The 25,264-nt window shown below is 57.3% G+C and overlaps 1 protein-coding gene across 6 annotated transcripts in view; it reads left to right on the plus strand.

Moving 5' to 3' along the window:
- The first annotated feature begins 4,051 nt into the window (after window positions 1–4,051).
- MAP2K3 (mitogen-activated protein kinase kinase 3) overlaps window positions 4,052–25,264 on the plus strand; it is a 31,183-nt gene continuing 9,970 nt past the window's right edge. Inside the window, exons 1-10 of one of the 6 annotated variants that reach the window (XM_030923142.1) lie at window positions 4,052–4,334; window positions 14,527–14,666; window positions 18,024–18,090; window positions 18,489–18,537; window positions 20,167–20,280; window positions 20,496–20,615; window positions 21,798–21,914; window positions 22,837–22,888; window positions 24,088–24,215; window positions 24,699–24,776. In XM_030923142.1, the coding sequence (XP_030779002.1) occupies window positions 14,552–14,666; window positions 18,024–18,090; window positions 18,489–18,537; window positions 20,167–20,280; window positions 20,496–20,615; window positions 21,798–21,914; window positions 22,837–22,888; window positions 24,088–24,215; window positions 24,699–24,776 (840 nt within the window). In that variant the 5' untranslated portion in view covers window positions 4,052–4,334; window positions 14,527–14,551. Of the gene's footprint in view, window positions 4,335–4,469; window positions 4,695–6,858; window positions 6,879–7,395; window positions 7,447–14,526; window positions 14,667–15,260; window positions 15,357–18,023; window positions 18,091–18,488; window positions 18,538–20,166; window positions 20,281–20,495; window positions 20,616–21,797; window positions 21,915–22,836; window positions 22,889–24,087; window positions 24,216–24,698; window positions 24,777–25,264 lie in introns of those variants that run through there. The other 5 variants (XM_010383773.2, XM_030923146.1, XM_030923145.1 and 2 more) reach the window with 5 other exon arrangements.

The following is a 25,264-nucleotide window of genomic DNA, read 5'->3' on the forward strand; positions in this document are numbered from 1 at the left end:
GCCCCATGTCCAGACACACACCCTGTCCCCTACCCTACTTTTCCCTATAGCGTTTGTCTTTTTTTTTTTTTTTTTTTTTTGAAACAGGGTCTTGCTGTCTGCCAGGCTGGAGTGCAATGGCATATCCTTGGCTCACTGCAGCCTTGACCTCCTGGGTTCAAGTGATCCTCCCACCTCAGCCTCCCGAGTAGCTGGTGCATGCCACTATACCCAGCCAACTTTTTTTTTTTTTTTTTTTTTTTTTTTTTTTGTAGAGACGAGGTTTTGCCTTGTTGCCCAGGCTGGTCTGAAACTACTGGGCTCAAACGATCCACCTGCCTTGGCCTCCTAAAGTGCTGGGACTATAGGTGTGAGCCACCATGCCTGGCCTGTCATAATTTGACTTAGGCATTTTGCTTGTCTGGCTCCCACACCAGGGCATACCTCCCCAGGGAGTTGTGTCCATCTTGTTCAACTGTTGTGTTCTCAGTGCCGGTCACACAAGTAAGTGCTCAACGAATACCTGTTGAATGAATGAAGGAGCTGCCCACATCCTGGGCTTGGGTCAGCAGCCTCTCTCTCTCTCTTTTTTTCCCATCACCAATATTTATTGAGCATTTACAGTGTACTAGGCACAATAGAACATACAGAAAACATTGTCCCTGCTGTTGAGGAGCTTACAATCTAAAATAAAAAATACAGCTCTTTTAAAATGGCATTTTTGTTTGGTGTTTTCTGCAAAGTACCAAGGAAATATTTTGTAAAGTGAGCTTTGGGTATAACAGCCCCATCATTATTTAGAGAATAGAGGAAGAAGAAAGAGGAAGGATTTTAAAGGCAGACAATGACAGACCATTCAGGATAGGTAGGGTTTTAAAGGGAGATAAACACAATGCCATCAACTAAGGAGAGATTTGCTGCAGTAAATAGGATGAGGGAAATAGTCTGTGGGGTGCAAGCAAAGGAAGCAGGGTGTCGTAGACATTGAGTGGAGCCAGAAAGATCATGCGGCCTTTTTCCAAGTACGTGGCCACCAAGTAGGAATGGTTGGTGACAAGACAGAAGGCTAAAAAAGGAAGGTAATCTCGTGCACCTGACAAATAGAAAGAATAAAGGATCAAAATCGAAAGCAGGCTATGAGAGTATCAAGAAATTCTTAAAAACCAAAAAGTGATTTGGAAGCACAAAACTTATAGTTAATGCTATTGAGTCAGCCTCTTTCTACAGCCTTCTGTCACCCCAGGTCCTGCCCACCTCAGATCATGCTTGCATCCTGACTTTGGCCACAATCCTTCCCATCCAGAGACTGAGTTTCCTGCATCCGCAGAGAGCGGGTTTGGGACTTTTTTCCTAGGAGTCAAGGTAAGAGGCAGCCTCTTGTGACCCATGTCAAACATTTCTTCTGATTTCTGCGTGGTCATGGAGTTCCCCAGCCTTACTGTGCCACTTACAGACAGAAAGAAATCAAGAGATGTCACTATAGCAAGCCAGCAAGAGACCTTTGTCTCTGATGGTCCTTGATCGTACTTCTTGAGCTGCAGCAATGCAGCTGTGCATCCCAGTCTGGCCCCTCACCTTGTCCTCATGTGTGGCCCTTTTTACATCTCCAACCCATTGCCTCTGCTGTTCCTTTCCAGGGATGCTCTTCTTGCTTCTCTGCCTGGCAAGCTCCTACTGGTCCTTAAAGTTCCAGTCTCAAAATCACCTCCTCTGAGAGGCCTTCCCTGACCCCACCCAGATGGAGATGCCTGCATCACCCAGGCACCCTACTGGGATTTTTGCTCATGCATCTATTTATAGCACTCACACGGAGTTTTGTGATTCCTGGGCTGTTTATCGGGCTCCTGACTAATCCACAAACTGCTTGTATGCAAGGGCCCGTCTGAGTCATCTGGCTGCCAAGGAGGTTGGCACGGGACTGGAGTCGCTTCACCCTGGTCTGTGGATGCTTTCCTCCTTCCTTTTTTCATTCCTCAAATATTTATCAGGAACCTACTATGTGCCTGGTTCTGGGCTGTGCATTGGGAACACAGCAGGGAATGAGGCGCAGATGGTCTGGAGGGAGAGCTGTGTTAAAAACTGAGTCAGTAACAAAGGCATCAGCAGCATGAGTGTTGTGCCTCAGTTTGGGGACCATGATGGGAAGGCTTCTTAGGCGTGTTCATTTAGGAGGCAGTCTGAGGGATGAGAGGGAACCAGCCCCAGGAGGCTTGAGTGGAGGAATGTCCTGGGCAGGAGCAGCAAGGGTGAAGCTCCTGCGGCCGGACCATCACTGGCATATTTGAGGGGCAACACTAAGACTCTTGAACATCCCAAGGAGCAGAGTGCACAAGGCAGAGTGTCGGGGAGCAGAAGTCAAGGCTGTTGGCCGGTGCCTGAATCCAGAAAACTCGCCGGACCAGCCTTGCAGTTCTAGTAGAAAGGAAACTGCTACTAGATGCCCACTTTATGGATGGATAAGCGCAGGTCACCAGGGATGATATGGCCAGGATGGAGACAGCCCACAGTGTTTTTGAACTCACATTTCCTGGGCACCTAGTGAGTGCCAGGCCCTAGGCCAGGTGTTTCCACTCCTGAACTCATGAAATGCTTTCAGAGACCTTCTTGTCCCCATGGGATAGGTAAACTGAGGCACAGAACTGCTCAGTGACTTCTTTAAGGACATCCAGCTAGTAAGTGGAGGAATTGGTATTTGAACTCATGCCTGTCTGAGCCCCAGACTCATGATTTTCCATCCCACTGCCTGGGAAGGGTGAACAGGGAAGGGTGAGCAGGAAGAGAATGGTGATGGCTGCAAGGCTTCCCTCTTATCTCATGTGGCCCTCCCCACTCTGTGTGCATGGGGCCCTGCATCACCCCCACTTTACACCTGGGCAAGCAGAGGTCAGGCCCTGCCTCAAGCGTTTCTAGCAGGTGGTGGAATCTGCTTCCCTCACGTGAGGTCCCTGACAGGGTACACACTCATGTCTGCCTGGAGGCCAGGAGCTGACCCCTTGACCTTTGCCTGGTACATTCTGCCTTCACTAGCCCTGACTTTACATCCAGAGTCATCTGATCCCAGCGCCAGATTGGTCAGCGGTTCCTGAAATCCCCCGAGGTTCCGTGTGGGAGCAGAGAGAGGACTGGTCCATCCAGCCATTATGCAGATGGGCAGACTGAGATCTTAGGAGAGGAGAGAACCAAGGTCCAGGAGAGAGCCAGGATGGAGCCTCTGGGCTCGTGGGATAAAATGCACCGCATGCTGCCTCACTCCCTCTGAGATAGTTTCCCCCTGTGTAGAACAGGGGCAGCAGCAACCAGCCACGACAACTCCTCGTGCTGCCTCGTCACCGGGCATCGCTGAGCTCACCACCAACCCCGCGCCCTGGCCGGGCGCCTGGAGCGCGGGCGCGGGTGGACGTTTGCTGGCGCCGGGCCCTCAGTGCGTGTCAGTGAGCAGCGCCGTCAGACAGCTGTCACCGCCGCCCGCTCACAGATGCGTAGACTGAGGCTCAGGTGTCACGACCTGACCAAGGCTAGTTCCGCTACAAAGTTGCCGACTCCGGCTCTGAACCCGGGTCCAATTTACAGAAAAGGAAACTGAAGCCCAGAGACACCAGGGAGCTTGCTGGGGTGAGGCAGCTGCAGGTTCAGAGAGCCAGGAGGCAGCCTAGCAGCGCACTTTTAACCCCTGCCCGCCTCGCCAGGCCCAGCTGTGCCACCTTTAGGGATCTCGGGTTTTTTCCAGACGACGCACCCAGGAGAACGCGCCCACGCATCGCACCAGCCGGGGCTGCGCGTCTGGGGGTGCTGGGCGGGGCGTGGCGCCTGCAAGGAGCCGCGAGCTCAGTGGGTCCCGGGAGTGGGTGGGGCTTGCGTGTTGACGGGCAGCGCGAGGGGCGCGGCTTTAGTCCAGGTGGGCGGAGCCTGACCGGACTTGGGTTTTTCGGGCGGCGGGCGGCTGGCTGACTTGACAGAGAGCGGGAGGGGCCCGGTCCTGGGCCCACGGAAGGTGGGGCGTGTAATTGACAGGCAGGGACACACCGGCGTTTGATAGGCAGGGGACGGGCCTTGGAAACGAAAGGGCCAATCGGGCACGCAGGGGCGGGGCCTGAGTCAGCGCCGTTCGGCCGGGGTCCCCCAGGCGCTGCCCAGTCTGGCTCCGGCGCCGCCCGTCGCGGACTCGTCCTTGCTGCGGTCGCCGCCGCCGCCTCTGCTCCTCCGCCTGGCCCGCGCCGTCTGCCCGCAGCCATGAGCGTGCTCGGCCCCGGTGGAGCCCGCAGTCCTCTAGATTAGTCCCCACCGCCGTCCAGGACCCGCTTGCAGCATGGAGTCGCCCGCCTCAAGCCAGCCCGCCAGCATGCCCCAGTCCAAAGGTAGGCGCTCCCGGCCGGAACCTCGGCCTGACCCCGCGTCCAATCTGGGGCCGGGCTGCAAACCCCGACCGAATTTCTTTTGTCCCACCCCATCCTGTTCTCGACCTGGCAGCGGCGTCCAGTCCCGGAACCCCTTCCTGTTCGGGGTCCCGGGACCGGCCGCAGCCTGGGTCCTCACCTGGACCCCCAGGTTAGGCCTTGGGACTGCATTCAGGCCCGAGATCACCCAGGCTGGACCCAGACTAGGACTTTGTTCTGCTCACCCCATCCAAGTCAGGAGCCTCACTCTGACCTCATTTGGGCCTTATGGCTGCAGCGTGGACAGGAACTCTCCCAGTCTTCTCCCTCAGAGGGACCCAGGTGAGATTCACACTGGCCTCCACCTGCGTCCTTGGGCAGCACACACTCCCATTTCTAACTAGGGGTCCCAGGGCTGTATCCAGGCTGGGATTTAACTTAAGTCTCCATCTGGGCCCCAGAGTGCTCCTGTTGTTTCGGACCTCACTATACCCGCTATGAGGGTGCTCTGGCTACACCCCAGCTCGGAACTCCCCGTCCTTCTCTCCCCCAGCTCTTATCTTTGTAGGCCCTATGTTGCCCCTTCCCTGGCTGGCCTGCACCCTGTCCTGCAGCCCTGTGCTCCCAGGAACCTCCCTTGTCCTCCCACCCCTCCCTAAGGTACAGCCCCCTCACTACTGGCTTCTCTCTATCTTGAGTTGCAAACTTCTCCCTGAACTTGGGGTTCTCACCCCATCTTATTCCTCTCCTGGCTGCCTGGGATCTGGGCCAACCGCCAGGCCAGGGTGCTGGCTGTGCAAGGGATTTGGTCTTCTCCAAGTAGCTGGCCTTCCTGGAAATTTTTGTGAGGTGGCAGCAGCAGGATTTGTCATGCGGAGGGGGAAGGATGAGACTCGGAGGGCAAAAGGGGAATTTTTTTTTCAGGAAGAGGAAAGGATGTTTTTGGTGCGTCGGAGTTTCAGTAGGCTGGGTTGTGTGAGAGATTTCCAAACCGGACATAGCCGTAATGAATGGGCTGCCTCCTGGCTCTCTGAACCTGCAGCTGCTTCACCCCAGCAAGCTCCCTGGTGTCTCTGGGCCTCAGTTTTCTTTTCTGTAAATTGGAAGTAATCACACCGGCTTCTGTGGACGCGCGAGTGTGGCGTGGGGTGGTGAATACAAAAGAGCTCTGAGGTGTTCGCTCAGCATAGAGCCTGGCGGAGAGCCGGTGCTCACCAGGGGACACTGGCTGCACACATCTCGCTATTGTTTCCATTCTTCTTGCTGGAAAGGCCTCCACTGCTGGAACTGCAGCCGCAGAGTGAGCAGGAGGAAGCATCTAGCAGCGGGCACCTAGTGGGCCCCTCATCGGGGATCAGCCGCTCCTCTGCTCTGGAGGGCGCAGGCCAGTGGGAGCCCTGTGGGGGCTTGGGGAGGGCATGGGCTCTTCCTGGCCCCTGCTGCTGGCTGCTATGGTGGCTGGAGCCGGGTGGGCAGGATAATTATGCCTTACATAAGTGGGAGGCCGGATCCCTGACCATTGCCCAACCACTGTGAGTAACTCAGGAGGCACTTGAGGGGGGAGGTGTCTGGGGAGGGACTTGCACTGCACAGACCTCGTGGAGCTTGGGAACCAGGAAATCAGACACTTCTCCACTCTGGAGAGCTTGGGGAAGGGTAGGAAGCCCTGTTTGTTTTGGAGGCTTTTTAGCTCTCCAGGCAGAGAATGCCTCATCAAAATAAAAGTTCCAGTTGCAGAGTTGTGAAGGGAGAGGGGTCGTAGATGTGGTGAGAATGCTGTGAGAGGGCCAAAATGAACTTCTAGATATGGACCCAGGTCGCAGATGAAATTGAGGGAGCTGGAGGGTCAGGGACTTCCCTCAGGCCCAGGGACCCTGTCGTCTCTTTGGGATCTGGGGAAGGATGTGACAGAGCCACAATGCCCTTCACCAAAAACCCTATGAGCTTCTTCTTTTTTTCCATATGCCATGCATTTTCTCATTTATTCCTCATAGCCCCATTTACAGATAAGGAAACTGAGGTGTTAAGTGCCTTGTCTGAGGCCACGCAGCTGTGACAGGCGGAGCTAGGGTCCCCCCAGGACTGTGTCCCCACAGTGGCCTTCCCCATGCTCCCTTATGTGCCCCTCCCATGCTGGATGCCTGAGCTGAGCTGGTGGGGTGCCCCCACCCCTGGCCTTGCTCAGAGCATGTGCAGTGGGCCTGTGCTCATGGTCATGTCAGACCTAGAGGACAGACTGAGGCAGAGGTGCTGCTGCTTCTGTGCACAGTGCTTTACGCTGGGCCTGTTGCATACTCGCTGCAAAATCCCACTCATTTGACAGATGCAGAACTGAGCTTGGATGGAGGAGTAGCCGGACGGCTCCCACAGGTGGAGATCGTCACCCCGTGCCTGCCCCATCCTGGGCACTGGGCCTCCCAGCACTGAGCCCTTCTCCACCTTCTCAAAGGAATTTGAACAAAGCAGGGAGTGGCTGGCGCTTGACCTTACTGGAGCTTTACCTTTGAGCTTCCTGCCTTGCAGCAGGTACCCTGCCCTGTCCTTCCTGCCATGGGCCTGGGGAGTTTTCCGTGAGTGTGTGAGGCCCTCAGGCCCACAGCTCTGCTGGTTTTCCCCTGGCCTTCTTGCCCACATGGCCATCTCTGGCTGGGATCAGAGGCCAAGTGGCCGGCGCTGGGGCCAGTGGGTGGGAGCATGTGTGCAAGCCACATTTGTCCTTGGAGGGTACCACGTGTGTCCTGTTGTCGTTCAGAACATGGGTTCTGCCCCTTCTGCCCTAAGAGTGCCACCTGTGGGGGCACTTCATGGCTAATCTTCACATAGCTTGGACTGTGGCTGTAGGACTCCTGACTGCCCGATGGGGACACTGAGGTTTCATGGAGTACTGTTGTATCCTAGCCCTGCCTATTGTGGCCATCCTCCCATCCCCCGGCTGTCGGAAAGACTGGAGGTGGCACCTCGGGGACTTCCCCCACCCCTCTTGTGACGCACAGGAAACTCTCTGTCAGCCAACCCATGGCCCAGGGCCCAAAGGGAGCAAAGTTCTCAGTTGGCCTGTGTGAGGAGAAGGCCGGGGCAGCGGAGGCTTCCGGCGGTGAGTCAGCGGGCACTGAGTGCTGACTCACCCACTGGGCATGCCAGCCGGCTGCCTACAGCTTAAAGGGGCAATGCCTGCTGGCCTGGTGGGTGGGGAGGGGGTTACGTCTCCTGCAGGTGGCACCTAGCCCTGAGCTGGGGCACTGGAGGTGGCCCCTTCCTGCACCTCGGACTAGGCTGGGAACCCCTGGGTAGGCCCTCTGTGCCCCACCCAGGAACTTCCTCTATTAGGCAAGGGGCTCTGCTTCCTCTTGCTCACAGAGCAGGAGCAGGTGGCAGTGACTGTTTACCACCCTTGGTCCAGGGGACACCTCAGGTTCAGCTGTGCATCTGGGACTCAGGGAGGGCGAGGAGCAGAGGTTGTGCAGGGTCGGCTGGGGTGGGACCCGACCTGAGCTCCTGGAAGATGGTGATGTGGAGAGGCTAAGACCTCAGTTTCCAGAGCCTGACTGCCTGGGTTCATACCCCAGCTCTGTCCCTTTTGCGATGTGACGTGGCACCAGTTGCATCTGGTCCACTCCCTGCACTCTGTAAAAGATTTCTGTTCCCTGGGCATGGCCCAGCTCTCAGAGGAGAAGCCTCCATTTCCTCATCCGCAGACTGGGAATGGGGACCCTGCCTGTCTGGATGTAGACAGTTCCATTCCACACTTGCTAAGTGTCAGGCACGAATCATAGTGAGACTGCCCTCTGCCCACAGAGAACCCAGCCGAGGCACGCCTCTGCCAGGCAGGAAGCCTGGGGGCCTGGGCTCTGCTGGGAGGAGCCTGGGTTCGAATCCTGGTTCCACTACTTCCTTACTTGGGCAAGTCTTGTGCCCTCTCTAGCCCTCAGTCTCCTCTTCTGTAAAGTGGGAGTAAACACCCTTCCTTGCAGGGTAGTGGTCGAGACTGAAGATAGCATTTGTCAAGTGAATGGCATCTGTTATTATTTTATTATTGTTACTTTTGTAAGTGTAGTTCGTTGGTAGGTGGATAAACAGTGACAGGGCTTTGTGACGATGGGCTCGTAGGCGCTGTGACGCAAGGCCTCTTGGCAGCAGGGTCCTTTCATGCAGGCCAGAGTTTACCAGGCTTTAGGGCCTCTTAACCCACTGGTCCCCAAGGTGGGGCTGGGGACTGCCACTGGCCTCCTGGGCCTTCCTGGGGAGGGCAAGTGGGGAACAGAGAGCTGCCCTGCCCCTGGCTTTGGCATGCAGCATGAACAGGATGGTGCAGGGAAGGTGGGGTGGGACCTGGAATCAGGACGCAGGCCCCTGGGCCAGCCTGGGAAGCAGGAGGGCCTGGGATTGTGGTTCTAGGGGCTCAGTCCTGAGTCAGGGGTGTTGGTGGGTGGTGGGCCAAGCTGAAGGGAGCAACTGGGCACAGGGTCATGATGCCAGTGTCTTAGGAGGGGTCCCAGAGGAGGGCTGCCGGGCAGCAGCATGGAGGACACCGCATTGTGGCAGGGCCATACGACTGATGCCTGCATGCTGTCCATGCCTGCCCTTGGCCATACCTCCTGGCGCTGCCCACCTCCGTCAGGCCTGTCTGCCCAGTGGCTTCTGCAGATGCCTCCCCAAAGCAGTGGCCCTGGAAACCTCAAACAGCCTCATGTCAAGGGCATGAAGGCCATACAGGGCCAGGGGAGGCAGAAGCAGCTTGCTGGACCCCTTGCAGCTTCCAGATACCAGACCTGACTGCAGCAGCTCCAGAGAGGGCCCCAGGCTTTCTTCCCCTGACCCCAGTCCTGGGCATATGTCCCTGTCACCTCCCTGCCCTGCATTCCAGGGCCACCCTCCCTGGTTTCTCTGGGGAGGCCATGTCCAGCTGACCCTCTCCCAGCTGGTCCCCTGCCCAGGGTGGCCGGCACCACCTCCTGCCATGCGGCCCATGGCCGGGATTGCACCTGGCTCTGCTGATACCTCCTGGTGGCTGTATGGAGTGCCCTGACTATCCTCGCCTGCATCACTGTGCTGATGCCCCCAAGAGCTTCCAAGGCCTGTCCCTAGGTTTGCATGTGCCAGTGTGTGCGGTGATGCCATGACAAACCAGGGGCCTGCCTCACTGGGGCAGGGCTGCAAAGGGCTGTGGATGCCAGCGGTGCATTCAGACCTAATCAGGAGGTGTGTAGGGGGTGGGGAGCACTGCTGCCTGGGAGGGTTGCTTTGGTGGTGTCAATTGGCAGCTGAGGCACACATGGGAGGCCTGCCCAGGACGGCTCTGGGTATGGGGATGGAGACAGCTCCCATCCTCTTGCTATTCTGCTCTCACCTGGCTTAGCCTTCTGGTCAACCCTATAGCCTCCTGCCGTTGGCATGGCACACTGCATCCCGGATGGCTGGGGCAGTCCCCAGGGTGGTGTGGGCAGACACTCGTTGGGCAAGTCTGCAGGAACTTCCAGGTGGCAGGGCTGGTTCTAGGCCAGCTCTGCCCTGACCCCTGTTGTGACCTTCCCCAGCCTTAGTGTCTGCTGAAGACAGGAGTGAATCACACCTACCTCTCAGGGCTGCTGTCAAGGGTGAGTGAGACCTGGCAAGTCCCGGGAGCCCCTAGGTGCTGGTCAGCGCTGAATTTGAACCTGATGTCTATGCTAGCATTTCCATCACCAAGATCCCCGTTTTTGATATCTCTCATCATCAACCCCATGCTGTATAAGATTTTGATAGAAATGATAAATCCCAGCCTTTGGGAGACCGAGGCAGGAGGATCATTTGAGGGCAGGAGTTCACGACCAGCCTGGGCAACACAGGGAGAGCTCATCTCTACAAAAAACAGAAAAAATTGGCTGGGCATGGTGGCACACATCTGCAGTCCCAGCTACTCAGGAGGCAAAGGTGGGAGGATCGTTTGTGCCTGGGAGGTTGAGGCTGCAGTGAGCGCCACTGCACTCCAGCCTGGGTGACAGAGTGATACTTGGTATCTTTAAAAAAAAAAAAAGTAGGCCGGGCGCGATGGCTCACACCTGTAATCCCAGCACTTTGGGAGGCCAAGGTGGGCAGATCATGAGGTCAGGAGATTGAGAACATCCTGGCTAACATGGTAAAACCCCGTCTGTACTAAAAACACACAAAAAATTAGCTGCACGTGGTGGCGGGTGCCTGTAGTCCCATCTACTCGGGAGGCTGAGGCAGGAGAATGGCGTGAAACGGGAGGCGGAGCTTGCAGTAAGCCGAGATCCCCCCACTGCACTCCAGTCTGGGGGACAGAGGGAGACTCCATCTCAAAAAAAAATAAATAAATAAAAATAGAAGTAGTGATAACAATGAAGCACAGATGGCGTTTGTTCAGAAGGTTTGTTTTCCATTCTGCAGCAGCAGCAGCACTGGCCTGTCGACAGTGCAGGTGGCTGGGATGGCCTTGCTGACCTCATGCTGGGCCCACGTGGGGACCTTTGGAGCACAGCCCACGATCCTAGTGCAAGGAATGTCCCATTCTTCTGATGCTCTGGGAGGGCTGAGCATCTCTTGTGGGTCCCCCTCCCCTGCATGGCCTCTTAAAGCCTGAGCATGGGGCCTACCCCACAGTGTGGGAGCCTGGGCCAGAGTCCCACCCATCTGACCCATTTTGTGCCAGGGATTTTGTGTGCATGGACTTTTTTTTTTTTTTGAGATGGAGTCTCGCTCTGTTGCCCAGGCTGGAGAGCAGTGGCACGATCTCTGCTCACTGCAACCTCCGCCTCCCAGGTTCACTGCCATTCTCCCGCCTCAGCCTCCCAAGTACCTGGGACTACAGGCGTCTGCCACTATGCCCAGCTAATTTTTTTGTATTTTTAGGGGTTTCACTGTGTTAAACAGGACAGTCTCAATCTCCTGACCTCATGATCTGCCTGTCTCGGCTTCCCAAAGTGCTGGGATTACAGGCGTGAGCCACACTGTGTCCGGCCCATGGACTTGTTTAGTCTTCATGGCTACCCAGCAACCTGGGTGTGTTGTCATCACCCCATCTTAGGAGTGAGTAAACGGAGGCCTGGTGGGACCGTCACCTGCTCAAGGTCACGAAGGACTGTCCTGGGAGCATGGCTTTGTCTTTACAACTCCTGACCCTTGCTCATCCTTTCCCAGAGGTCATGGCCCCTTCACCCGTTCGTGGAACATCAAGGGAGGAAACCAAGGTGTGCACAGAGAGGGAGAGCGGCTGGCTCCGAGGCTGGCATGGGCCGACACTGTGATGGTTGCTCCGCTGAGGTGTGGGGAAGGCAGGAGCTGGGGCCCAGGCTGGGGACCTGACTCTGCTGCTGCACTGGTGCTTCACCTCAGGCGTGTCCTGGGGCCCCTGGTGTCAGCGTCTGCACTGGGCAGTCTCTGAGGCACCGTCTAGCCCGAGCAGCCTGCTGCTGGGGCTCTGCTGTGCTCAGTGAGCCTGGCTGCCCCTTCAGACAGAGCAGGGCACTGGGGTTGGCTTAAAGCAGATCTCTTTGTTTCTTCTTTTCTTTAAATTGCCTGCACTTGAGTAACCTTTATTGCACACGGCAGGAATCTCAAAGGGACAAAAAGACAGTCTCTTGTTTCTCCTTGGAATACTCTGTACAGAGACCAGCATTTTCTTTTCTTTTCTTTTTTTTTTTGAGACAGGGTCTCACTCTGTTGCCCAGTGGCACAGTCATGGCTCACTGCAGCTCAGACGATCCTCTCACCTCAGCCTCCCAGGTAACTGGGACTGCAGGCACGCACCACCACACCCACTACATTTTTGTTTTGTTTTGTTTTTTGTAGAGACAGGATTTTTGTCATGTTGCCCAAGCCTGTATTGAACTCCTGAGCTCAAGTAATCCACCCACCCCGGCCTCCCAAAGTGCTGGGATTACAGGCATGCGCTACGCTATCACGCCTGGCTAATTTTTGTATTTTTAGTAGAGACAGGGTTTCACCATGTTGGCCAGACTGATCTCAAACTCCTGACCTCAAGTGATCCTCCTGCCTTGGCCTCCCAAAGTGCTGGGATTATAGGCGTGAGCCACCTCGCCTGGTCTGACCAGCATTTTCTTTCTCACACTGCTGTCCTCCTGCTGCTCTTGGCTCTTCCTGTCCCTGGGAGGCCGCTCCTCACATCCTGCTGAGGACCTGCAGGATCCTCACCAATTCCATGTGCCAGCCTTTGATTCTATAAACCCTGGGCCTCAGTTTCCCCATCTGCAGCATGGAGATCACATTAGTACCTGCCTCAAGGGGTTGCTGAGAGGATCAAATGAGATGTAATGAAAGTAATTTCCACAGGCCAGGAGCATAGTAGGTACTCACTAAATGTTAGTGGGTGTTGTAGTGTGGGGGTAAGCCTCTCAAAGTGGAATTTCTGGGTGCAGAAGGATGGACATTTTGATGGTCATGGGGCATGGAGGACCCAGACCGCTGAGGTCTGGCCATGGGAGGCCAGGCCGTACCCTGATGCCTGCAGCCACCTGCTGTGGGCCCCCTATCTTTCACACGCCTTGTGCCCAGGCCACTCTGCCCAGGGTCCTCCTGTGTTGCCTCCTTCTCTCCTCAGCAAGGCCTGTACCTCTGGCCCTTCCCTACATCCTTCCCTCCAAATCACAAGTGGTTCCATGTTGCAGGAGGGCCATGGTTGTCTCTGCTGGGCTGTGGGCATTGGGCGGAAGGACCCTCTGGTAGCCATGGGTGCCCCTGTGCAGCTTAGCACCTGGCCTCCCACTAGATGTTAGGGGTGCTCCCGAGCTGTACTGGTCCGGAGCATCACTGGGGAGGGGGCACTGCCACGTAGGTAGGCTGGGGGTCTCCAGTGCTCTGCAGGTGAAGAAGTCCTTGTAGGGTGGAGAGGTGGGGAGGGTGTGAGGCCCTAGAGACCAGGCCCTGACCAGGTGGCCTCTCACAGCCAGGCAGAGCTGTGGAGGGCAGAGCCTTGGTCACTCCTCTTCACCCTAGCCTACTGCACTCCTACGAGGTGAGGATAGAGAAGGTAGGGCCTGCAGTGGCCGTGTGTGAGGCCGGATGGTACAGCCTGGGCCTGGCATGGAGCAGGCGCTTGGGTAGATGGGAGGACCTTCCCCTTGTCCTGCATCCTCTCCAGAGCCTGAGACAGGGGCCCCAGGACCTCAGGGCAAGGGGCCCTGCCTGAAGGTGCATGGCCACCCGCTACTGCCCGCAGGTGCTTGGCAGTGGCGCATGCAATGCCTCAGGACCTCTGATGGCACCTGTCCTGGGGACAGGGGCCAGTGTCTGGCAGATCGCAGCCAAACGCATTCACTATCGAGGTACCTCTGCCCACACAAAAGCCTGCGCCCACTTCTCAGGGCCTCAGTTTTCCCGGTGCCATGGAGTGGGCTGGCTTTGTTGCTGTCCCTCTGAGGGACCCTGCGGAATAGAGGTGGCCTAGGGCAGGGCAGTGCCTCTTGCTGTTCACATCTCCCAGCCCCTATGGCTCCTTCCCTGGCGGGCCCAGAACTTCTACAGTGGAACAGGGACCTCCTGGAACATCCAGAAGTCATGTGAGGGCAGTGAACTAGGAGCAGGGGTTACTTTTGTCGTCAGAAACCTGGTGATGCTCCTTCACATGGCATGGTGTGGCGCGGCGTGGTGTGGCGCGGTGTGGGGGCTGCCTTTATGAGTGGAGGCAGAGCAGAGGCTGTGAGGAGGGGTTGTCACCTTACCCCTGTGGGTGACCGTTAGCGGGCCACACAGCTCAGTCTCCCCAGGCCCAGGATGGAAGGAGCAGCCGAAGTGGGGGCCCTGCCCTCAGGCTGTTGCTGTTTGGATGTTGGAGCCAGGCAGACCTGCCTTTATGGCCACTCCTCACCAGATGCCCACCGTGTGGCCTCTCTGAGTCGCCTCTTCTCCCGCATGCTTGGTACAACAGATACGTGAACTTCCCCTACTCCCTCGTGGAGTCACTGAGAGGGTGGACAGGGATGGTCTGGGGCTGAGGGTGGTGTTATCTCTGGAGCTGTGCACTCCCAGATGGTCCCATCTAATCTCCACGCGCCAGGCATTGCTACGGCATGGCGCTGATAAACCCCGGGAGGTTGGTCTGTAGTCTCCGCTTCACATAGGTCCAGAGAGGTGAAGCCACTTGCCTGAGGGCACACAGCAGGGAAGGGGCAGAGTTGCAGTTGAGCCCAGGCCTTGACTCCAGAGTGTGTGTTCACAGGTGACCTGCCGACTGGCTGGCTGAGATGGTAACACAGAACAGCCACCTATGGGACTCCACAGCAGAGAAACCAGCGGGCCACAGGGAGAGCCGGTCACTGGGGCCTGAGCGGTCAGGCAGCCTCTCTGAACTGGTGAAAGGCAAGACCATGTGGGAGCTGGGACAGTCGCAGGGAAGAGCATTTCAGGCAGAGGGAAGGGCATGCGTGAAGGCCCTGCGATGGGAAAGCAGGTGTCTCATTCAGAGAAGGGCTCACTCAAGGGTTGGGTCTCTAGTCGGGCGTGAGTGGGAGGAGATAGGGCAGAGCTGCCACGTCCAGTGAGAGTTTTGTCCTAGTCTGGGGGCACCTCTCTTTACCTGTAGTGTAGCCTCAGGTCAGTGGCTGAATTCTGGTCAGTTTCCATTTCCTCACCCCTGCCTGGGGGCTGCTTTGAGGCTAGAGTATGTGGAGGACACCCCAGGACACCCCGTGCTGGGAACTGGGACAGGCGGGCTTGTCATGGGTTGCCAGTGGGCGCCGAGAGCCTCTGTTTGTTGTGGTGACGGTCGCCACAACGGCTGCACCTGGGCAGCCCCAGGCTGCCTGGCCATCTGGGCCCAGCTCTGACGTCTGTGGCAGCCTGAGGCCTGTTTCTGGGCTGTCTCCATGACGGCCTCACCCACTCTGTCTGACAGCTGGGTGGCTTCCCTGTGGAGCCTGCGGCCCTCCTGATGCAAGTCCGGTGTCCCCAACAGGCAGGTGGATGCAGAGGCCAGGCCATATATCTTCCAGGCCTGTGAGGAGCGTGGTCCCCACCCATCCAGCCCATATGTGCAAGTGCCCTTGACAGGTGGGGAAACTGAGGCTTGGTGAAAGGGGGGCACATGATACAACATCCCCAAATCCCAGGGCGTGAGGTGGGTGGCAGGCCGGGCCAGAGGAACCAAGAGCAGAGAGAGTGCAGGGAGGGTATGGCATGGACCCCACAGGAAAAGGATGGGACTGCAAGGGGCTGGGGCAAGGTCAAGGCCCAAGGTCTCTGTGCAGAGCTTTAATTTTTAACAGAAAATATTTTATATTCTGATTACAAAAAGCCTGATATCAGGAATAAAGGCTACCTGTAATTCTCATTACATAGGGCAGTTTTTTTTCTTTTTCTTTTTCTTTTTCTTTTCACCTCTGCAGAGAGGCTGGTCATATCTATGGTGACCATTTATGGGCCACAACAGGTCCCCATCTGTGCAGTGAACCCTGTGCTGAGCACCTTGCAGACGTGATTTTGCTTCGTCCTGCAGCACTGTGCGGGGCAGGTGGGTGGCATTTCTGCCTCAAGCTGTTTTGTACATGAGGAACCCAAGGTGCAGAGTAGGGCACCTTGCCAGGGTCGCAGAGCTGGGGTTTACTATGGCTGCCCTACTCCAAGCCCAGAGCCCCTGAAGTTCAGACACTTTGGCACAGAGGCAGGATAGAAGTGGCCTCGGGAGCTGCTGGCCCTGTGTGCCATGGTTTTTCTTGTTAGAGTGTGCTGAGCCTCTGCGTCTCCAGACTCTGTTGCCGTTTGTTGTTGAGCATGAGACTTGGACCCGTCCTTCAGCCTCAGGGAGGCCTCCCTGTGGCAGGGGTGCTGTGAGCCGTAGCCTGGCTTGTTGGGGTCTCCAAGTCAACAAACTCAGGAGGGACTCTAGCCAGAACCCTGACTTGCTGCGCAGCCTGGGGCAAGTGGCTTCACCTCTCTGAGCCTGTTCCCCAAGTAAAGTGAGGTTGAGAGCCCCTCCCTGTTGGGCTGTGGGAGCATCTGGAGTCACAGATGAGAAGGGCCCTGCCTGTGGCCAGTGCTGTGGCTCTGACAGACTCACAGTGAGACCCGTGCAGTCCCTGACAGCCAGGGTGTTGCTGCATCTTAAAATGAGTTGAAAACGCCTCACACAGGGGTAGTGACTAGGCAATTGGTTCACCGGGTGAGCGGTTAGCAGGCAGGCACCCAGTGCATGTGGCGGCAGCTGCTGCTGGCTCTGTCTGTGGATGCCGTTGTTTCCTGAAGCCTCTGGGGCCTGGCCGCGGGGTCCCCGGGGCAGGCTTTGGTGGAAAGGCTGCAGGTATCTGCTTGCCTGGCTCCTGCACTCTGCCCACCTGCCCCAGGATGGACCCTGGGACCCCAGTCCCCGCCAAGGCTATTCTGTTTCCTGTTGTTCTGGCCTTGTCTTCCTAGTGGTGGTAACCACCCTTTGCCCTCTGTCCGGGCTGGGTTGGCTACTGGGCCCCAGTGCGTGGCTCTCAGATGGGGCCACAAGTCTGCATTGCACTGTGGCCAAGGCTGGATCTGAACCTGACTTGGAGGCGGCTTCAGAGACTGGGGTCTTCTTGGCAGATGGCAGCAGGGCCATGGGCAGTTTCCAGGCCCCAGTGCCAGCGGCCAGGCTGAGCCAGCAGCAGTGAGTGGGGTATGGTGGGTGAGGGCCAAGGTGTGGCAGGACCATGCTTGAGAAATGGGGCAGAAGCTCCCGCAAGGGCAGGAATGTGGCCAGCGTGTCTGTACTGGGTGGTCTCGGGGAGCTGTATCACTCCCAGCCCTGCTGCCTGATGGTGCCAGAGCACCAGGTGACCCTGCCATCTCTGATCCTTGCTTCTCCTGCCTGTGGAGTGGCGGCTATGCCTTCTTCAAAGGGCAGCCCTGACTACAGGGAGCTCCCTCTGCATGCCAGCCCCACTGTGCCTGGAGCCCCAGAAATGCTAGCCCTCCGTTAGTACAAGCTGAGTCTGTGCCCCTGGCCATGCTCCTGCAGCCAGCCTGAGAGGTGTGGACACTGGGGCCTCTCACCTGTCCCCAGGGGTGGAGTGAGGAAGGTACTGCCCCAGGACTGTGGCCTTCCCAGTGCAGGGGAGGGGAGAGAGCCAGCACTTTTCAGGGGAGGGAGAGAAACAGGCATCAGGTGTTGGCCTCCAGGGTGTGCAGGGCCCGGCAGAGCTAGCCTGGAGGGCAGCCTGGGCTGGAGTCCCTGCTTGCTCCACCACCTGTTGCCCTCTCTGGGGGCCTGGCCTTCCTCATCTTGGAGGTAGTATGAACCTCATCCTGCTACCTGCGGCCATGAGGCCCCTGCACATTGGCTGCTGCAGGTGCTGGCTGGACCCCTACTGGGCCCCTCTCACTCCACGTCCTGTTGGCTAGTCAGGCAGGGCAGTGAGGACACCTCACAGATGGGGAAACTGAGGCCCAGGGAGGTACTCAAGATGTGCCCAGTGGGTAGGGCTGAGATAAGGCCCTGGGGTCCAGCCTCTAGGCCTGGGTCTGTCCTGCTCTGTTCACCTGCAGGGCTGGTGGGCCTCCTTCCCCCTTTGAAGGCCTCATGGTCTGGCTTGGACAGAGGGGGCTCCCGGCAAGGGTGATGGCAGAGGCTGGCATCCTTGTGGGCCAGGGCCTGAGTCATCCCTGTCTCCATCTTTGCCCAGCCCAAGGGGAGTGCAGGGGACATTGATGACTGAGGGATAGGCCGGAAGCCTCACCTTCTCTCCATTCTAGGAAAATCCAAGAGGAAGAAGGATCTACGGATATCCTGCATGTCCAAGCCACCCGCGCCTAACCCCACGTGAGTCTGCCTCAGTTTCTCCCTGGCTCACCCTGGAGAGGCTTCCCAAACAGGGCTCAGTGGAAGGAGTGAGAAGCAGGTGGGGCCAGCCCTGCTTTGCCTCGTCCTGTCCTGGGCAGCACCTGCTGTGGGTCCAGCTAGGTGACGGCTGCTGGGTTTCATGCAGCACCATCTGCTCTGCTCCGCTCACTTCTCACCCCGTCTTGGAGGCTCGATGAGGCCGTGCCCAGCTCAGTGTAGATGCTCAGCAGCCAATGAGAGGAGGTGGTCCGAGGAGGTGCCTCTGGGGCAGGATATACCTGGTTCCCACGCCAGGCCCCACACTATCCCATCTGCTGCTGCTCTTGGGGGAAGGGTGTGGTTCTCTCTGAAGCTCATGGAGTCTTCTTTCTCCACAGACCCCCCCGGAACCTGGACTCCCGGACCTTCATCACCATTGGAGACAGAGTAGGTGCCAGCCGCCACCCCTGCAGGGCCTCTCACTTCACCTGACGAGTGGGTAGAGCTGACCCTGCAGGGTCACTATGCGGGGAGGTGACTGAGGGGTCAGAGAGGGTCAGGCTATGGAGAAGAGTGTTGTCCTGCGCTGCTGGCTGTGTGGCCCTGGGCCACCCACTCTTTGACCCTCCTGGAGGGAATGAGGACCTTTGGCTGCCTGACTGGAGCTTGGCGAGCTCAGAGCTGGTAGGAAGGTTTCTGAGCTGAGAGCACGGCCCTGCACCTCATCCTAGCCCTAGCGGAGAGTATTGAACATGCAGGCTCCTAGGCCTCCCTGGACCTGCTGGATCATTCCCTCAGGCCAGCACCTAGGAAACCTGCGTTTTATGCTTCCAGAAGCCTCGGAAGGGCACTAGCCATTGAGAATCCTGTCTCAGGGACCGTGTTATGCCCAGGTCCTCCCAACAGAAACCCTACTCCCAGGCCAGGTGCAGTGGCTGACACCTATAATCCCAGCACTTTGGGAGGCCGAGGCAAGAGGATCACTTGAGCTCAGGAACTCGAGACCAGGCCTGGGCAACATGGCGAAACCCTGTCTGTACAAAAATAAAAAAATTGGTCAGCGTGGTGGTGCATGCCTGTGGTCCCGGCTACTTGAGAGGCTGAGGTGGGAGGATTGCTTGAGCCCAGGAGGTGGAGGTTGCAGTGAGCATGATCATGCCACTACCCTTCAGCCTGGGTGACAGAGTGAGACCCTGTTTCAAAAAAAAAAAAAAGAAAGAAAAAAAGAGCTGGGCGCGGTGGCTCACGCCTGTAATCCAAGCACTTTGGGAGGCCGAGGCGGGCAGATCACCTGAGGTCAGGAGTTCAAGACCAGCCTCGCTAACATGGTGAAACCTTGTCTCTACTAAAATATAAAAATTAGCCCAGTGTGGTGGCAGGCGCCTGTAATCCCAGCTATTCAGGAGGCTGAGACAGAATCGCTTGAACCCAGGAGGTGGAGGTTGCAATGAGCTGAGATCACCCCATTGCACTCCAGCCTGGGTGACAAGAGTGACACTCTGTCTAAAACAAAAGAAACCCCACTTCCTAGGCCTGTCCTTGGCAATGCCCCCTCCAGGCTGTCGCACCCCCTGACACTCACCACCTGCTGTCCTGTTCATCTACTTGCTTATTCCTTTTTGTGTCCCTCCCAAGAGAGGGAAACATCTGTGAAGGCAAGACTTGTTTTGTTGTCACTGTGTCCCCAGTGCCTAAAACACATTGTGGATGCTTGGTAAACAGTTTTTGAATGACTGACTCATTCCAGTCAGCTGAGTGTGGTTGGGGAAAGAGGGACAGGGCCCCTTTTTCTCAGAGCTCTGCCTGCTGGCGGGGCATTTCATGGGTGTCTTAGCACACTCCAGAGCAGCCTTGGGGTGTTGGCACTGTGTCTATTTTATAGAGGGCAACGTGAGGCTCAGAGAGGTTAAGTGACTTGCTGAGGGTCACACAGCAGGGAGTGGTAGGTATGAGGTTTGAGCCCAGATCTAACCAGCTGGTCCTCTTCATGCTGTCCAGCTATCTCCACTGGGTGAGGGGTGAGGACTGGCTTCCAGCTTGGTGGCCACTGACTCTCTGTCTTTTCCATCCCTCAAGAACTTTGAGGTGGAAGCTGATGACTTGGTGACCATCTCGGAACTGGGCCGTGGAGCCTATGGAGTGGTGGAGAAGGTGCGGCACGCCCAGAGCGGCACCATCATGGCCGTGAAGGTGAGCAGGGCCTGGAGGCACCTGGGAGGGCTCCCTGGAGGAGGTGAGCTGAGCCCTGCCATGGGGCCCTGCCTGTCCCTCTCAGTGACCAGTACCGAGCCCAGGCTTTTTGGGGCACACTAGGCAGTGGCCCTCTGAGCTCCTGGCCCTCCTGTCATGAGTGGGGGTGTTGGCCTCTGCCACAGCAACCTCTGAATGGCAGTCCTTCCCTGCAGCGGATCCGGGCCACTGTGAACTCACAGGAGCAGAAGCGGCTGCTCATGGACCTGGACATCAACATGCGCACAGTCGACTGCTTCTACACTGTCACCTTCTATGGGGCACTATTCAGAGAGGTGTGTCCTCGCGTGGTACAGCTGGGGAGCTCCACCTCCCACCTATCAGTCGCCTGCAACCCACTGTCACTCAGTCCCTCCAGTGTGCCAGGTGCTGGGGGCACGGGGAGCCACCTGGGGCCAGCACGGCTCCCAGGGACACCAGCCCTGCCAGACCACCGGGCTCCCCTAGCTCCTGGCTGTTACTGTCCTGCTCAGTGCCTCGGTTTCCTTGTCTGTCAAATGAGGCTGGTGGTTGTGGGTGCCTCCTAAAGTTGACACGGAAGTTAAATGGCATGGCCTGAGGCCTGGCATTTGGCTGCACTCAGTTCTGCCTGTGTGACCATTCGCATCCCCATGGCATACGGGGCGTGGGGTGCCTGAGCAGGCAGTGGCCGTGGAGATATGAGATCTGGGTTCTAGGTTTGTGGGCAGGATGGGGTGTGTGCTGAGGGAGTGACTGAGGCTGGAATGGTGGAGCTGCCTTCTACCAAGCCGGGTGGGTGTGGGTGAGCAGGGAGGCTGGGAGCCTGGGTGTTGCTGGGCTCATACTGGTCACTTGCCCCTCAAGGAGCTGTGGCAAGATCAGGGCATCTGAGTCCAGCAATAGGGCAAGGTCAGGGCTGCCTCACCTGGCCTCACTCTTCACTCATGAAGAGCTCAGCATCCTCTGTGCCAGCTCCTAGCCAATGGGGCCCCTGCAGCCTGCGGGTGCCCCCTGCGTATCTCCTAACTTTCCTGTCAGGAGGGTCCTCAGGAGTTCACTGGGGAAGAGGGAGCAGGTCCTTGCAGGCAGGGAGTTATCTGCCGGGGTCAGCCGGCATGAAGGTGTCTGTCGGTCAGCAGGGCCGGCTCTTGCCATGGAACTGATGCAGGTGCATCCTGAAACTCTGGTGGAGGGACCCAGTGAGGCTGTGTGCTAATCCCCCACCTCCCTGGAGACACCTGGAATTAGGGATTAGATGGAGGAGGCTGGCACCCGAACCTGGCAGTGCAGGCAGAGCTGGAGGGTGGGGAGACGTGGACAAGTGTAGGGTGGGGAGAAGCAGGCAAGTGGGGGGTGGGTGGGAGCCCAGTGAACTGTGGCTGAGTGGGTGGGCACACATTGAGGAGGGGGCTGGGGCTGGTGCTGGGGCAGGCAGTGCAGGTGGTGCCGACACAGGCAGCCCAGCAGCCTGGCTGAGCTCTGGGTGTCACCCACAGGGAGATGTGTGGATCTGCATGGAGCTCATGGACACATCCCTGGACAAGTTCTACCGGAAGGTGCTGGATAAAAACATGACAATTCCAGAGGACATCCTCGGGGAGATTGCTGTGTCTGTGAGTGGCCTGGGTGGGCTGGGGGTCCCAGGTGCATAGGCAGAGGCCCAGCCCTTCCAGCAGGCATGGAGCCTGCCAGATACTGGTGTCTTGGGCAGAGCTGGGCATCAGTGTGCCCCCTGAACCTGGGCAGCTGCCCTGGATAGGCCCTTCTCTTCCACCCCAGACCAGAGCTTTCATGCTTAGGAGACCTCCGCTCCTGGGGCTCCTGGAGCCCCACAGATTTGGCAGATTCAGGTGTCTGAGCCATTGATTCCAACTCTTAAGTTCCAGACCATTTTTTTTTAAAAAAAGGAATTTAGTATTTACAACAGCATCATACTGAAAATGCCCCGGGGCAGCTCACAGAAGTACAAGCTAAGTTGAGGGAAAGGTTAGCATCCAAAATGTGTGCTTTTTGAGTCTTAAAAAGTCCTTGAGGGAGGGCAGCAACACTGGGCTTGAGCATCCCAGTAGCCAAAGGAAAAAGGAAAATAGAACTAGTGACACTGGTTCAATCCTCACTGCATCTGGAAACATTTACAATATATGCCTGCCTCAGGCTCCCCACCCAGCCTTCCCAAGGGAAATGGCTCCAAGCTGCTAGAATACTGGCTCTGCCATGGGAGGGGAGATGGGACAGGAAGGCTGCCAAGAGCTGGGTTTTATCCAAGAATAGCCTGGCAGGCAGTGATGATGGCTCCCTGGGAGGTGAGCCTGGGAGGGTGAGAGGAGGCAGGAGGCTGAGTGTGTCTGCACAGGGATTGTTAGGATGCTGGGGCAAATGCCAGGACAGGGCAGGAGGCTGGGGTGAGGAGGTGCCTAGCCTGTGCAGCGGGAGCAGGAGACAGGTGGACATCGATGGGGTCTTACTGCTGTCGTTGTTGATGTGACCAGGAATAACAGAGTCTTGTTTCTTCCCTCCTCCCCACCCCACCGCCAGATCGTGCGGGCCCTGGAGCATCTGCACAGCAAGCTGTCGGTGATCCACAGAGGTCAGTGCCCGGCAGCCACCCAGGCACGGTGCAGCCAGTGGGAGGGATCCCAGGCCAAGGCGGGTGGACGTCTCCCTATGAGCAACTGAGGCTCAGAGAAGTGATAAGTTGTGATGTGCCCAATGGGGTCCCAGCCGCTTTCCACCTGCAGCCCTGCAGCTGCCTCCCCTCATGTTTGCTGGTGTTCGAAGGAAGGACTGGCTTTACCTTTGTCCTGAGAAAGGTGGACCGGGTTCTGTTCTAACGTATAGTTTACAAATCGTGAAATTCCAGCACAGAGTACGTATAATCACATTCACACCCATGCAACCACCTCCCTCCAAGATGCAGGATAATTCCCTCACCCCAGCCCAGAATGTTCTCTTGGGCCCCTTCCCTGCCATCCCTCATGTGCCTAAGGCAACCACAAGTCTGGTTTTCCCATGGTGGCTTGGTTTCGCCCTTTCTGGAACATCAGCCTCACTAGCTTGATGTTTCTGGACCCACCCGGGTCTGGGGTGTTGTCGGTTTGTTCCTTTTTGCTGCTGAGCACAAGTCTATTTTTCCAGATTTACTGCTTTTCAAAAAATGAATTAGGCTTAGTTCCCGTTGACCACTGGGTGCCCATCCCAGCCCCCGCCTCCAGGTCACTGTGGTTGGCGTTTGGCACGGAACCTTCTGGTCCTTTTTATGTGCATTTCCATCTTTACACACATCCCCATGGAGGGCACGGGGATGCGAGTGTCCTGTGCGTATTTGCATGGAGAATCCCTGCTAGGCTGGTCTCCCATGCTGGTCTGTGGGGACTCCATGTCCAAACACACAGATCCTGCCTCCCAGGCTTTAATTGATCCTGCTGCCCTCTGGGAGCACCCACACAAGCCAGGCTCTCACTGGATCTCACGTCTGGAGGGTGGATGCAGGTGCGGCGCCCCCAGCAAAGCACCTGGAGTCCTGCCTTCTTTGCAGTGGCTTGGCTGGGCTGGGCACGTCCTGGCTGTTCCCTGAGGACCAAGTATGACCGTCAGCTAGCCCGACACTTCTTGCAGCCTCAGTTCCCTGGTCCGACCCTTGGGACCCTGGTGGAACCTGCCCACTGGGGCATGGGAGGGGGCACAGGAGGGGTCTTGGCGAGGGAGGGGGACACAGCTATGCAGAGCATGGCACCTGCCTCCAGTCATGCTCCACAGACGTGGCTGAGGCATGTCCTTTCCTGGCAGATGTGAAGCCCTCCAATGTCCTTATCAACAAGGAGGGCCATGTGAAGATGTGTGACTTTGGCATCAGTGGTTACTTGGTGGACTCTGTGGCCAAGACGATGGATGCTGGCTGCAAGCCCTACATGGCCGTGAGTGGTCCCTAAGCCCCCCAGGCTCAGGAGAGGATGGGACGGGGAGAGATCCGCCCAAATCAGCCACCCCGGCCATGCCCTCTACCCGTCGGGCAGAGCCTCCCCACACTGTGTTTCCTACCATAGTGGGGCCACCTGTGTCTTGCTGCCCAGGGGCAGCCCTTCTGTACCCTGTTGTTAACTGACCCCCACAGTGCCCCAGTTGGGTGATAAGCTGTATGAACAACCTCCACGGAGGACAGTGGTGGGCTGTGCCGGTCCTGCCCCACCCTCATTGTCAGGAGGGCCTTAGGGGCCTGCTCCCAGGTAGGGGCAGCCCGAGGCAAGGGTTGGGCCTTCTAAGCATGACCCAGGCCCTCCTAGCCTCAGTTTCTTCCCCTGTCACATGGGCAGGTGGGCTAAGCTGAGCGCTCAGTTTGGGGATTGGGAGGCAAGGCCTACCTGGGGCGGGTATTCACGCCTCACTGTTCCCTCCTGCAGCCTGAGAGGATCAACCCGGAGCTGAACCAGAAGGGCTACAATGTCAAGTCCGACGTCTGGAGCCTGGGCATTACCATGGTACTGTGTGGGGCCAGGGCCTGCCCTTAGTGGTCAGATGGGGTGGGTGGAGCCGTGCCTGGGGCCCTGAGCTTTTGGGGGACTCCTCAAATAGTTTAGGTTCTGGAAAGAAGTATTGGCTTCAAAATCTGAGAAGAAAACATGCCATCAGAAATTACCGTCGATTTAGGGGAACGTCCTAGGGTCAGGGTCACTCATCATGAAGTCCTGGGCGCTTTGTGATATGGTGGCCACAGGGCTTTCTCTGGAGTTCTTGGTGCTTGTTGAGAAATCACAGCCAATCCCAAATTATGTGAGTTCCTGGTATGTAAATCATGCAAAAGCAAGATGGTGAAGATCTTTTCAAAAATATTTCATAGCAGAAGGTTTGTTGCCAGTGGCGTCCTGGTACCTTGCTGTGGAATGGTAGGAAGGGTGGGTGGACTCTCAATCCTGGGCCTGCGGAGGCCAAAGGCATCCCTGGCTTGGGTAGGGTGAGAGCAGATGTG

Source organism: Rhinopithecus roxellana, chromosome 19, assembly GCF_007565055.1.
Source record: "Rhinopithecus roxellana isolate Shanxi Qingling chromosome 19, ASM756505v1, whole genome shotgun sequence".
NCBI lineage: Eukaryota > Metazoa > Chordata > Mammalia > Primates > Cercopithecidae > Rhinopithecus > Rhinopithecus roxellana.